Genomic DNA, 15,290 nt, shown 5'->3' with positions numbered 1-15,290 from the left:
AGCAAGTGCGTACAATATTATTCCAGACTGTTCCTGCTTCTAATTTTAAATATGATATTTAGGTCACTTTTTTGCCCAGTAGGTATCGAAGAACAAAGGAAAGCTGTATTTAACTAAACAATTTTATTACAAATTCTACAGAATTACATATCTTGCATAATAGTAAGTGAATTCCTCAACCTCTTAAATCAAAGGATGGAAATTAAAGTGTTGGAAATTCCATGGGGCACCAATAACCCACAGTAGGGCACTTAAAGGCAATAAAGGGTAAAATATCAATGGACTCTATGTGGGCCAATTCTTGAAAATGGTTCATGGGCCACAATTAGGGCAAAATGTGACAGTCCAAGCATTGTCTGGCATTCACTTTGGAGACCAGGACATGAGAGAAGCCTCTCAAACATCCAGGCATCCCCTGGGCAATGTCCTTGCAGACAGCCAATTCTCTCACACCAGAAGTGACTTGCAGTTTCTCAAGTCACTCCTGATACACACAAAAAAACTTAGAGATTAAATATCACCAGTCCTAAACCAACTGTAATTGTTTCTAGTTCCTTTTTGAGCTATATTCCAGCTATTGGTTTGATTTATGAAGCTTATGACTTGGAGCCAGGATACCTTAAAAATCACCTTGTGGCACAGAATCTGGCATGGAAACTGGAATCTTCAATGGGAAGCCTGCTGCACATCCTATTACGGTCAGAAGGGTGAATGCCTGAGGCAGGACTTTTTCTCTAGCAATACCTGAAGGCAGCTGAACTCCATTCCTACGAAGCTACCAGCAGACACTTACAACTCTATTATTTTGTCAGGTCTTTAGCTTCTAAATTGTCTTTTTAGCGAGCTTGGAAAGAATAATCAGTTCTGTTTTTATACTGAGACTTTATTTCACATAGGCTTGGGGGGCCCTGGTGGGCAGAAAAGCTATTTACGAATAATGTGTGTATCATAGGTAATCATACTTGACTTCAGAGCAGTGCTTAATATTAGAAATACATTATAAAAAGCAATATAAAACAAGATGTCAAACAAAAAGGAGATAGTGGAACTCAAAGCGCTGAAAATGCCTGGATGAATCATAATTCTGGTGCCAAGTAATTTTCCCATAATCAGGGATCACTGCTAAAAAACCTGGGCTTTCTCAGATTGTCACCTCTGGCACTCAAGATATGGGGAGAGATTGGCACTGGAACATTGCACTATGTAACAAAGGTTGAAAAATGTTCTGTTCCTCTTTTAAAAGCATTGTTTCCTGTTTAATTGTGTGGTACTCACTTTGAAAGTAGTTCTTATACTCCAGAAACCTACACAAATCTATAAAGTCGATTCAGACTTCAAAACCTGCCTTCAAGTTGTGCTCATAATGACTACAGAGAGGTAAAAAGTTCCCTTTCCTTCACCTGCAAAATACTGAAAAGTATACTTCAGAACCCAATGCGAGGGGTTTTTAATATGTAAATAACACTAATGATTTGGATTCCCTATTCACTTTAAAAATCTGAAATATTTTAATCTTTGCATAGCTTACACACCCCATGAATTTTGTTTTTCAGAGTTGGAGGATCAATAGTTCTCACCATCATGCTTGGTGATCCAATAAGTGCGCATCGTATTTCATTGAACCGATAGCATTCCCAGCACCAGCATAACCTCTGCACTCAGAAGCAGCAAGCGGCAGAGTCTATTGAAGCTAATTCTCCACAGTTCTGATTAAAAAGCAATGCAACTCCTGGACATTGACTAAAAAGCTGCTGAAAAGGGTATTTCGCTTTCGTTTGTCTTGCATATTTTCTCCTATCTGCATGGAAGGGAATAAAAAAGTTTTCCCTCTTCATTAAAAAACCCAACTTTTATCACTCACATACCTACAATGCAGTTTCATACAATGGAACAAAGTTCCAAGTGAAAGTACTTATCTGCCATTGAAGAAAATGATGAAACGAGCACAAAATAACACATAAACTGCATTTGCAACACTGGATTTAAAGGCGGCAACTAGCAATCCTCCAGAGAACATGAAGGTGGTTAAAGAGAGTGGAAAAATAAGTTGACAACAGCCAACATAACGAAAGAGGTCTCTTGATCATGATTAAATCTTATTGCACCTTTCAACCTGTTTTATTTGAAAAAGAGTGATCTCTTTCCATAGGTGCATATATTACACATAATGCTTTTATTCACATTGTTGTCAGTGTGATCAGAACAACACTGAATGGAGAAAATAACCATTAGACTATTAACACTGGCTGCAATGTTTCAGCACTAACATCTTAGCAATAAGAAAGGCAGCTGACACATGATAAACATCTGTTATTTATAATCCAGGAAAGGTTATGCTAAAATATGTTTGTTAGCCTTAAAGGTGCCACAAAACCCTTGAGAGTGTTGGTGTAATTACACACTTCTTCCCATTTCAACCTTGGAAGAAAACCTGCCCTTTCTCCCAACTGCAATTAAGATACACAGGGGTCACCGTGTTTTATGTAGTTGCACAGGGTTTTCAGTTGTTTCATTGGTTTTAACTATGAATTTTAAAATAAGTCTTGTGTTTAATCTGACTTTAAGGATTCTATGTGTTGGGGTTTCAATGTACATATATATATGCAAATTAAAACCCCAAAGCATTCTTCTCTTCCCTTTGGGAGAGAAGAAGCAGGGTAATAAAACTATGTAACACAAATTGAAAGATGTTCTGTTCCTGGTTTGAAAATGTTATTTCCTGTTTCATTCTGCGGTCCTTACTTTGAAAGTATTTCTCATATTCCAGAAACTTTGTTGTGTGTGTGTGTTTTTTTTGGTGGTTGCTGAATTGTTTGATACTCATTGAGATATTCATTGAAAAGCTAGAGCAAAATGTGCTGCAGGATGTCCTGCAAAAGCGAAGTTTTTGCAGTTTAATAAACCTTTTCCATGTTTTTATGATAGAACCAACGAGGAAATGATATTTCTAACCTAGGGACAAAAATTATGTTACATAATGTAATAATAATAATAATAGTAACAACAACAACAACAATACACTTGTTTGGGTTCTTAGACAAAGAACTGTATGAAAGCATTATGATCTCCTGTATAGGGGTTGCAACTTAGAGCAGCTGAAGATGTGGGTGTTTAGCTTGGATTTTAGGGAGCGGTAGTCTCTACATTGGTGTTCCCTGCTTAAGTTTTAATAATGCTGTATTTACTTGGTTTTACCTGGTTTTTAACTATTCAGGTGCTAGTCCATGCAGAATCTTGTGTAGTATTTTAAGGGTGTGTCTCGCCATTGATATACATAGAATTTTAATGATTTATATAGGACTTTAATGGTGTATTTTATATTGTATTTAATAATCTGATTTTCATGCATTTCTTTGTTTGCCATATATGTGAAAGACCTATGGTCTAAACATCAAATAAAGCTTAACTTGAATATATAGGAGCTCGTAATACCTTCATAATCTGTAGAACATAAATCAAATCATTCTAGAAGAGTTTCAGCCTATAAATAGGAAGATAAGAGCAAACTTCTTGTACACAAAGTCTACCAAGAAAACCCTGGCATAGATTTGCCTTGGGATCACCATAAGTCAATTATGACTTGAAGGCACCCAACTACAACATGTCAGAATTACTAGGAGGAATTTTCTTTCAGAAATCAGAAACTCTGAATGGAGCAGGGTCAATGCTTATTCTTTCCTTCTTCAGTCTTTCTCCATCTAGTTCTTCATTTGGCTTTGTGTTTACTTTATTTTTATCTAACTTACTGCATGAAGTGCCTGATATATTAAAAACTGAAATGTTATTAGTATAACTATCTATAAAAGACTGTCATGGAACCAAGTCCCAGGGCTGAATTTCCAAGCCCTGGACTTGGAGTCATAACATAAATAACCCTGGAAGCACCTGGCAGAAGAAGATAGAATGAGCCTGGGAACTCGGGGTTGAAAGTATAAACAATTATAATTGGTATAGTGTGTGGGAATAGTAGAAATGTGATACAAGGGGTGGGGTTTGATGATGATATTTGCGTGTGGTGTTACGTTGCATCAGAGGTGATAAAAATGATTGTATGTAAACATTAGGTCATTCTCGACTTTTCCAAAGTCATGTATTCTTCAATAAAGATTGGATTTGAGAGCAGCTATCTTTGATCTGCGTTCAGACTGATCCTTTGAAGTGAGCCTGACATTTAAGTCGAGAATCCCGTTCTCACCCTCCTGCGGATTCGCAGTGAAGTGATAATGAATGAAGAAGGAGATCAAAGCCCAAATGGAGCAGGGAGGCCTTTGCCAGGGGCCCGGCCGTTGGGGGAAGAGACGCTGCAAGCCATAGCTTCCTCTACGGGGTACCCCAGGCCGAACGGCGTGACCCAGAGGATTCCAAGAGGAGGAAGAGGCGTCTCTGCGGCTGCAGAAACCAGTTGGGGATCTGGAGGAAGCATGCCAGAGACCGTGGCCCTGCGGTTATCCATCCTGGAAACTAATTTATCCAGGCTGTCGGAAACCGTGGGGAGGTTGGTGCCACTATTGGAAGAGAATCTCCAGAAGGAGCCCACCCGATATGGCGCCGAGAGAGAACCAAGTAAAGAAGGAGATTGGAGCCAGAGGGGCCAGCGCGCCTCAACGCAGAGCCCCGTGGCGGCGAGGGGCGAGGGGGATGAGGAATACTGGCAGGAACTGGAGTTCCGAGACAGAATGGCGCGCGAAGTGGAGCGCCAGCAAGCTCTGGGAACTCTGAGTCCGCCAACTCCAACAGAACTTCCAACCCCCCGAATGGGCGTCGGGGTGGAAAGACCACTGGGGCCAGGGATCGGGTCCAGTGGATTAGCGGACGAAGGCGGAGAGGAGCCGGAGATCCAGGAAGAGGAGGAGGATGTGCCGTACGACGAGGGAAGGCGAGGTGCGGGGGCTACAGCGAGGCCCGCATTCGGATGGGCGGAAGGGCCGACAGCAGCGGCAGAATTTCGGGAGCCGCGCAGAACGACCGCCGGAGTGGGGCGCGGCGTGTTCAAAGGGGCCGTCCAAGGAAACCCGATGCAACCCTTCCCCATGCCTCCCAGACAGCATCAACGGGCCGCAGAATGGATGCAAAGGAGGGAAGATCTCAAACTGGAATACGGAGGGGAATCATCTGAACTGAACTTTTTCCTCATTAGCATCAGAGGATATATGGAAGACAATGCACACACATTCCCCTCCGAAGCAAGCATGGTTCGGGCCATCGGCAACACACTAAAGAGAGGAGCGGCCAGCTGGTATGTGCAACTATATGCCAGACGCGACCCATGCCTGAGGTCAGTGCCCCGCTTCCTCGCCGCACTGGAAAACCGGTTCAGAGACCGGCTAGAGCAATTGAGGGCTCGAGACCAGCTTAAAGGAATAAAGCAGAGGGACAAAACGGTGCCCGAGTACGCAGAGGAATTCCTCCATCTCGCGGAAAGGGTACCAGAGTGGTCTGAAGTGACCAAAGTGGAGATATTCAAAGAGGGACTACGCCCCGAGGTTTTCAGTTGGGCAGCGCACAGAGACAACCCGGAAACACTCCAGGGCTGGATACAACTAGCGGGGCGCGTCGAATCCACCCTGGCCCAAGTAAAGCATTTCAGGGGCGGCGGCGGCCAGCAAAGACCGGTGGCGAGAGGTCGAGGAGAAACGAGGAAGCAGGAAAGACCCGGAGGGAGGCCGGGGATCCCCTTCAAAGGAGATGACAACAAACCCAAGCCGGGATGCTTTGTATGTGGGAAGACGGGCCATCGAGCAGCAGAATGTTGGGCCCGGAAGGGGGAGCCGCCAAAACCCTCAAAGCCCAAGCCAGCAACCGGGAGGCGAGCGGAGGAGGAGGTGCGAGCCCCAGAATCTCCGGAAAGGCTGGTGAGTCGAGACAAACGCATGCTAGTAGTGCCAATCTGCCTATCGGGGCTAGAGAATCGGGCCACCTGCAGGGCATTCGTGGATTGCGGTTGTTCTAGGAACATTATAACTCCGGAACTAGCAGGAGCGCTGAAATGCCAGCAGACGTTGCTTGACTCCCCAATTGCATTTTCGCAGCTAGATGGATCAGTTGCTGCTGGGGAAGTATCTACAAAGGAAATACGGGGGGTCCCATGTAAAATAGGCAAATGGGAAGGAAGAATATCCTTTGTGATAGCCCCTATTGCCACATACCACGTAATACTAGGAATCCCATGGCTCGAACAGGCAAATCCTGAAGTAGATTGGAGAGGAAAGAGCCTAGCATTTAAAGAACAACAGACGCAATGGGAGATAAGCAAAATAGCAGGAGAGGAGGACAAGGGAGATGAAGCAGGTGAAATAGACCCACAGCTATTGCCACCTGAATACAGAGACTTTGTGGATGTTTTCAATCAGAAAGAGGCAAGTAAATTACCTCCCAAGAGGAATATAGAAGTAGAAATTGAAATAACCCCAGGAGCAAACTTACCAAAACCAAAAGTGTATCCCATGTCTGTTCAGGAGAAGGAGGAATTGAGGAAATATATTGATAAGAACCTGGCGCGAGGCTTCATTAAGCCATCCAATTCTCCTCTCGGAGCCCCAGTGTTATTTAGGAGAAAGAAAGACAACTCCCTAAGATTGTGCATTGACTATCGAAATTTAAATGCAATTACTAAGGACAATAAATACCCTATGCCCTTAGTAAAGGATTTAATTACCGTATTGAAGAAAGTGAGCATATTTACTAAACTTGATTTAATTGAAGCATATCATAAATTAAGAATCAAACCTGAGGATACTTGGAAAACTGCATTTTCCTGCGCATTCGGCCATTTTGAATATAAAATTTTGCCATTTGGGTTAAAAAATGGCGGCAGTTGCTTTAGGGAGTTTATAAATGAAATACTGCACCCATTGTTGTACCGAGGGGTATTCATATTCCTTGATGATATCTTGATCGTGAGCGAAGATAAAGAAAAGCACGTGGAATTGGTCCGGGAAGTTTTGCAGAGACTAAGGGAAGCAAAGCTGTATGCAAAACTGTCCAAATGTGAATTTAATAAAACTCAAATTGACTTTCTGGGGTATCGGATATCTCCAGAAGGGTTAGCTATGGACCCGTCTAAAGTATCAGACGTAAAAGAATGGGGAGTACCTCAAACAAGGAGGCAATTGCAATCATTTCTGGGGTTTGCAAATTTTTATAGATCGTTCATAAAAGGCTTTGCGCAAATAACCGCACCCCTTACTGAACTTTTAAAAACAAAAGGGAAAGGGGAGACAGCAAAAGTGAAAGCTCCTGGCGCCAAACTGAGTTGGACGCCAGAATGCCAAAAGGCATTTGAAACCCTAAATGATGCTTCACAGAAGAACCCGTCCTAAAACACCCCGATATCCGGAGCCCTTTCATAATCCATTGCGATGCTTCAGACTGTGCATACGGGGCAGTACTATTGCAAAAGGATCAAAATGGGAACTTAAAACCTTGTGGATATTTGTCCCGGAAGTTCAGTGAAACTGAAAAATGTTGGCCCATATGGGAAAAAGAGGCATTAGCCATATTAAAAGCCTTAGAATGCTGGCGACACTTCCTCGAAGGGAGCGGAATCCCATTTGAAATTTGGTCTGACCATAAGAACCTCCAGTATTTAAAATCTCCTCGAAAATTGTCCCCCAAACAAATTAGATGGGCACAATACTTCAGCAGGTTCGATTTCCAATTAAAGTTTTTCCAGGGGAAACAGAATGTCTTGGCAGATGCTCTTTCACGCATGCCTCAACACGAAGGCATAACCACAGCAAAAGAGGGAACAATATTCTCTGATAAACAATGGGGCTTAGCTGTCAGGACAAGAGCGCAAACCCAAAGAGAGGACACTGCTATTATTGAATTCGACGGGGAAAATAGTTGGGGAAAAGAACTGAAACAGTCATACGAAGGAGATCAGTGGATCGCATCCAACGCAGAAAAGGGGGAGCAGAAGGGGGGATTTTGGTTTGTGAACAAGAAACTGTATATCCCAGCAATATTAAGGATTAAGATTTTGCATCGTTTTCACAATAAGCTGGTCATACAGGAATTACAAAAACAACAAAGGCAATAGCAAAACATTGTTGGTGGCCAGGAATGAGGAAGGACATAAAGAATCATGTTGTTCAATGTGATGATTGTGCCAGAAATAAATCGAGAGGAGGGAAGCCAATGGGATTATTACAAACAGTAGCGGAACCTACCAGGCCTTGGGAATGTGTAGCTATGGACTTTGTGGGGGAACTGCCGGTTAGCAAAGGACATCGTTATATTTGGACAGTATTAGACCTGTTTTCTAAACAGGCCCACTTTATAGCACTGACGAAATTACCATCGGCAGAGAAACTAGCTGAATTATACATAAACCATATTTACAAACTTCATGGATGTCCCAGTAGAGTGGTCAGTGACAGAGGGGTTCAATTCACAGCAAAATTTTGGGAAAAATTCTTGGAAATGCTAGGAGCAGAAAGGAGTCTAAGTTCTGCTTTTCACCCCATGACAAACGGGGCAGTAGAACGTACTCAACAGACGCTTGGGCAGTTCCTTCGAATGTACTCTAACATGAAACAAAATGACTGGTCTAAGTGGCTGGCTTTCGCAGAACTAGCTTTTAATTCGACTATACATTCAGCAACAAATAAAACTCCCTTTGAAGTAGTTTACGGGTATGAAATACAGCCTCTGCCCCAGTTGCCAAAATGGACAGAGAATGAAGAAACAGGGGCAGGGAAATGGAAAACTCAAATGCTAGAATGCTGGAGTCAAGTGACTGCATCCTTAAAGGAAGCACACAAAAAGTATAAAACATTCGCAGACAGAAAAAGGGTGGAAGGCGATAAATTGGAGAAAGGAGATTTAGTGTGGTTAAGTACCCAAAACATCAAATTGGGGCTACCTTCGAGAAAATTGGGCCCCAAATATATTGGACCATTCAGAATACAGGGTGTTATCAACGAAGTGACTTTCCAGTTGGCATTGCCAAAAAGTTTAGGGAAAATACACCCAGTATTCCATCGCAGCTTACTGAAAAAGTATATGGGTACTTTGGACAAAATGGACACATAGAGTTATTGTTTGATTTATTTCAGGATTGTGATGAAAGAAGAACCGAAGAGGAGGACGAAGAAAAAGAGGGCGCCATGTCATGGAACCAAGTCCCAGGGCTGAATTTCCAAGCCCTGGACTTGGAGTCATAACATAAATAACCCTGGAAGCACCTGGCAGAAGAAGATAGAATGAGCCTGGGAACTCGGGGTTGAAAGTATAAACAATTATAATTGGTATAGTGTGTGGGAATAGTAGAAATGTGATACAAGGGGTGGGGTTTGATGATGATATTTGCGTGTGGTGTTACGTTGCATCAGAGGTGATAAAAATGATTGTATGTAAACATTAGGTCATTCTCGACTTTTCCAAAGTCATGTATTCTTCAATAAAGATTGGATTTGAGAGCAGCTATCTTTGATCTGCGTTCAGACTGATCCTTTGAAGTGAGCCTGACAAAAGACCATGCATGACATTATTTACAAAGGCCAACAATAAAGTATTACATATGAGCAACTACTTTGTCCCTTTTTGTACTGGATTACCATGAGGTATAGAAGAAGAAAAAGCAGTTTGGATTATATATGATTAATTAGGTTTTCTTTAAGCCATTTCTCCCACACATGCTGTCCAATAAAGCTTTCTTTTTCACTTCATGACTACAGTATGAACCTTTTTCTGTTGTCCTTAGTCTTTTGCATTCAGCTGCAACCAGTATCAATTTTCCCCCAAATAGTATTTTAATGTTTTCATAGTATGCCACTTACCAATGACTTTAACAAAATAAGCATCGGCTTCAAAGTTATTTTTTAACGCATGGATGGTGAACTCTTTCTTGGAAGAATTATTGCTGAGGACAAGGATATCCAAAATTCCCTAAACAAACAAGAAAGAAGAAGGTAAATAAATCAATAAATTGGAAAGCTGATCTTCAATAGTCCATAAAAATTCAGCAAAACAATACAAACAATTCCTATTTGAGATCATAACATTAACTTCAGAACAACAAAGAAATTAACTGGAGATATAGGTCAGAAATGGACTGTAAAGCTTGTATTGATTCCTCATAGATAACAGTGTGTTCCTGATTCTGTTTGTGAGGAAAATAACATCATTTTTAGAAGGTGGGAGGAAAAATACACCTTTAATTTTAAGACTGGACTTGTCTCTACATAGTCTCTGTTCTACTACATGCATGGAAACTAAAATATCTTTAAGGCTAGATGGCACCAGCTTTATTTTGAGAAATGAATTAAACAGCAGCATAGACATCTCTTTAGTGTAGACACATCCTTATACACCAACAATACCCTTCCTTGGTCATGTTCCTTTTCTTCTCGGTTTTGCAGCAATCCAGTTTGTAGACATGGGTTTTAAGTACAAAATGATTTCAAGCAATGTCATTCCATCATTATGTTTAACGGGGAAAATGTCAGTTTTATGTCTTCTCTGCTACAGGAAACACTGCTGTGTTAAGCAGATATCAGGCCTGCATTTAACAATGCTTCAAAAGTGTCACAACTTCACTTCTAGATATTAGCGAACATGAAAACATTTTGAATGAGTTATGTGGCAGGAAACACAGCAAAAAACGTGGAGGTGTACTTTTCACCCTTGGAATTTCCCGACAAACATGCATCGTGGGGAAAGAGATAAGAAATGGCACCTCAACTAAGGTGCTTAAAGCACTTCTGTGCTCCGTAGGGAATACATTGGGCAGAGGTGGCAAAAGGTTCAAAAGTGAAGAATGAAGTTGCAGGCAGCAGAAACTTGGCACTGAAGATAGAGAACCAGATGTGTTGTACGCTCAAGTACTGTGTGAAAATGAATTATTGTGAATCGCTGGCACTCAGTAGGCAGGGAATGGGGTTGGTATCTTCTAATTTATTTTATGGTGTAGCTCAGCCCAGTAGGAAAGCATCTCCATATAACATGGGAGGGTGAAGTCAGTGGGTCTGAAAAGATCAGCTGTAGTGTCTGTAGTTAAATAGAGTGCAGTAAAAAACCAGTTCATCTACCTGAAACAAGAAAAAGCTAGACTCAGATGCTGAGAATGTGAGAGATGCTTGCTAGATTAAGAATAAATATCTTTCTAGCTCTGAGTTAGGGTTATTTGGTCTTCCAGATCTTTGGGACAGACCCCATATTGTTTTACTATTGGCCATGAGTGGGTCTGATGAGAGCCAGAGACCAAGCAAAAGGATCCCCATCCATAATCTTGTTCATTGTTGTTTCTTTCACTAGTTATTCGGGAGGTCCATAGGGAAGGCATGACGTTCCTTGAGGTTCAACTCAACTGATTCAGAAAATTATTCCCTTTTGCTATCATGGATCTATCCTCTGATAGATCTATCCTCCTTAGCTTTAAGCTTTAAATGCCTTTGTTGTTGTGACTGCGCCTTCGGGGACTATGGTTGATGGGGATGGAATTCGAAGAGGAAGAAAAAACCCTCGTGATGAGGGTTCACTGGAGGAGTTGCGCAGGAAGCGACTTAGAGAGCTATATGGGGGATCTTCTGAGGAAGATTCAGATGGGGAGATGGATGCTGAGGAACAGGTGGTGGCTGGGGAAGCGGGCACTGAATGGGCACAGCCACCGGAGATGTGTGGGGATTTGGGGTCTATGGATACTTCTGAACCTGGGGTTTCTGCAGGAGCTGATCTCAATTGGGATGCTTGGAGAAGGGAGGATGGTTCTTTAAGTGTTCATGGGGCTAAGTGTGGGCAGGATGATTGGGACTCCGACGAATTGCTAGGTACTCCAGATCCACGAGCTCTAGCTGTGTGGAGCTCAGACTCTGAGTAGATTTGGGACACCTAGTGTTTGGGTGTGAGTGTTTGGTCACCCAGGAGGAAGGGGAATAAAATGGGAATGTTTGGCCACTGCACTTTGCGTGTGGCAAGGTGTTGCTGAGGCGCCATTGGGATCTCTGTGTTTCCATGAAGACTGGACTTGGACTATGATTTGAATCTGCTGTTATCACCTAGCTTGGCTCTTGCTGTGTCTTATCGTGGACCGGTTTTGGATGACTGCACCCTCTTCAGACCTTGGATCGGAATTTGACCTTGCTACTGCCTTCGCCCTGTGATTGATGACTACTATCGGCTTTTGACTCCTGGCTTGCTCTTTGGACACCGCTGTTATCTCCTGACCTGACCTTGGAATCCCGGACGACGTCTTTTCACCATCCTTTTGGAGCCTTCGGCTTTATCCACATTGTGGAAGCAGTCTACTGCATTCTTAGTTTGTTTGTTTGTTTCCTGACCAATCTGGTGTTTTCTTTTGGGAACTGTTCCTTTGAAAACTACAGAGCCGGCTGGCAGGGCTTGGACTCAGAAAGTGCAGTTTGCACTAAGTTTGTTTAGCTTTGTTTTTACCTGCTTGTGTTGCTGAATTATATTTTTGTTTGAACTGCTCTTGAAGCACTGATAGTGAAGTGTTTCAAGGTTTTTTCTGTGTTAACATTACTTTTTGGCTTATCTGCTGAATAAACTCTATTTTTGTTCGCTAATTGGCGTCTGACTCTTGACATTTGTGCTTTGGGATATATACTGCCCGGCACTGCCTCTCTTTCTATGCATTCTGTAATAATTGGATACAGTTTAGGTTTCCTGCTTCAAATGACAGTTCCTGAGAAGTTATCCACATTAATAAGCAAGGCTTTAATAAGGATCACCTGAGAGTTATTATGGGGAGGCTCAGCGGGAAACATCTTCAAGTGAAAATCCTGCAAGACTTTAGGAAGGGTCGAAAACATACTAAAAAACTGGGAAGTCTAGTAGCATTGCTTTACCCCCTCCTGTGTTTTCTCACTTTCCCCTCAGCTAACCCTGAAATCATGCCAGGCTCTCTCCTGATTTCCAACTCTTAAAAAAGCAAATAAATACCAGTTGTGGTAGGCTCCTCTCTAGTGAATTGGTCTGACACTGTCTTTCAAAACTAGCCAATGAAAATTTAGGCCATACCCTAAAATATGAACCCCCCCCTTTCCTTTTGCTTCTAAAAAGCCCTCTACTTTGGATTTTTTTTATTTGAACCTAGACATTTCCATTTGCATAGCAACCAAAAACACTGTGAAATTTGGAATAGATGGATTATGAATGTTCCACTTTTTATTCGAGTGTGCTCCTTTCCTAATTTTGGCATTTTGACTTGAAACGGAGAAGTGCAAGTTGGATGACAGAAAAAAATTGAGTTGTCAAACACTCCTGTGAGTTATGACTACTACAGTCACAGAGACATTCCTTTCTATATTATTAGTATCGATTGATATTTCTATCCTGTCCCTTTTTTATAAAAAGTCAGCAAGATGGCACAAAGGAATTGTGAAGTAAAACAAAACACTAATGAAACTCATTGATTATACCACAAAAATGTTGAAGAGTAGAATATGGTTAAACGGTTAAGTCAAAGTGACAGCGGAGCCCTCTCCACTGGTACTGTATAGCTCTAGTTACATTATTGGGACAATTCCCTTGCCCCTGCCCAGAAAGAATGAACACAGATGTGTTCAAGTAGTTGAAATGAAGTGTGACTGCTTCTCATAAATCTCAACAGCTCTCCCTTCAACTCTAAATGACTTGTTTGCAACTGACTCGTTTGTTTTCATTATGTACTGAGGATCATCTGGTCAAAACCTTCCAAAGTGCCAGTTTGGAAGAAACCTCAAATCGGAGTGGGCAGATGGCAATTAAGAAGGCAGGAAAAGAACATAGAGGCCACAACTCACATCTTCATAAATGTCAAAGAAGGTTGCCACCATTGCGTCTTTGATCTGATGTAGATCCGAGAGTTCCCAGTAGACCTTAAACATACGGTGGGCGCCCGCACAGCTTGCATTATTGCACTCGACGTTCTGCAACAGGAAAGCTTGCTGGTTGCTGCAAAGGAGAGAAAGAGGCATGTCATGGACTTAGTCCTGTTTCCCTTCCTTTCCTCTTGTAAAGCTAATGATGAGCTGATCCCTTCAACGTTAGTCAGTCTCTAACTGCTCATAAGAAGCAAGGACTATTTTCTTCTTCCTAGTGCTATGGAAAGTGGGAAAATAGAAAAATGTTGAAGATCCTCCAAACAATTCTTAAAATATAGTGTTAACAACTTTGAGATTGCCTGCTCTTACTTGGAATTCCCCTGTAAAATGGGGAACAGCAGCATGAGATGGACTCATTTTTGCAAACCAACAATCTGCAAGCATCCAAACACTGAAAACAATTTTTCATAAAAAAGACTCTTCCATATTCTCCAAAAAACTGTGAGTTTCCAGAGACTCCTTTAAAACAGCAGAGCCTCCTATCTTGTTCTTCCACTTAAATGTCTTTATCTAGACTGAAGGAAACTACTGGTGAGAGGAATAACATTATGGGCATTATCGATATTTATAATAATAGCAGGAACGTATCAGAAATAGCTACATTTTTTTTCCTGTTTGCTTATGATGGTAGTCCCATCACAATATTCCTGGGGATGAGTGGTCACCACTGACAAGAATCCATACGTAGCTTAATTTTCTTTCTGCATGGAAGAGAAAGGGCTTAGGTTGTGACAGCAATTTCTTCTCTATTCCTGCCCATAACAATAGGATCACAATGAAAAAGAGTAAGGATACTAGACTTGTTTTTACTTTTAGGAGCTGGAGGGGGGGGAAAAGGCCCACGTGATATGGAAATAGACCTTTCAGAAACTATATATTAAAGAAAAAGCGGCGCTCCTGTGTCTTGCTTGTCATTGCACATTTGCTCTTCTCTACCTTATTCCACTTCAGTGGTTGCTGCTAGGAAGGGTGGGAAACCTGATGGCCACAATCTAGTGCCTTTGACTGGATTTTATAGAGGAAACAAAAAAGAACTAGATGTTTTTGATATCACCTATTTCTCCAACCTGAAAGCAGATATAAAAGCAGAACATGGATATTAAAAATCTCCTCTAAAACTTCCAAACTTCTGGGCAGAGCAGTAAAACTGAAGGCTGTTTTGCAGTGTATGTCAAGGTTTTGGGAGAACAAAACAAAACAAAAACCCCAAACAGAATGCTTTTATCTGCAAAGTGCAGTCATTTATATTGCACTGTAAGCTTCACTTCCTCCCCACAATGCAAAATCTTCAAAATATATGACTCAGACTCCCCCCCCCCCCCTCGCTTCCACTCCTAATTTTAATGATGCGTTTTACCTTTATGGTAAGCAGCTTATTCCTAACATTCTTCACGGATATTTACATATTTACATCCAGCATGAGTCATGATTATCATTACATTGCATCTCCGTTATATCTCATTC

General features: G+C 41.8%; 2 protein-coding genes across 2 annotated transcripts in view; one reads left to right on the top strand and one right to left on the bottom strand.

The window, feature by feature from the left end:
• LOC134293686 (uncharacterized) overlaps positions 1-4,128 on the top strand; it is a 72,579-nt gene extending 68,451 nt beyond the window's left edge. Inside the window, exon 2 of the mRNA XM_062962012.1 lies at positions 1,554-4,128. Coding sequence (XP_062818082.1) covers positions 1,554-1,592 — 39 coding nt within the window. The 3' untranslated portion in view covers positions 1,593-4,128. The remainder of the gene's footprint in view (positions 1-1,553) is intronic.
• The window catches only part of itfg1 (integrin alpha FG-GAP repeat containing 1), a 157,564-nt gene that overhangs the window by 58,297 nt on the left and 83,977 nt on the right, over positions 1-15,290 (bottom strand). Inside the window, exons 11-12 of the mRNA XM_003222926.4 lie at positions 13,746-13,896; positions 9,783-9,891 (exon numbers count right to left, since the gene is read on the bottom strand). Coding sequence (XP_003222974.2) covers positions 9,783-9,891; positions 13,746-13,896 — 260 coding nt within the window. The remainder of the gene's footprint in view (positions 1-9,782; positions 9,892-13,745; positions 13,897-15,290) is intronic.

Source organism: Anolis carolinensis, unplaced genomic scaffold (genome assembly GCF_035594765.1).
Source record: "Anolis carolinensis isolate JA03-04 unplaced genomic scaffold, rAnoCar3.1.pri scaffold_9, whole genome shotgun sequence".
Lineage (NCBI taxonomy): Eukaryota > Metazoa > Chordata > Lepidosauria > Squamata > Dactyloidae > Anolis > Anolis carolinensis.
The sequence above is the reverse complement of the archived record's forward strand: the minus strand, read 5'-3'. Positions and strand labels throughout refer to the sequence as shown.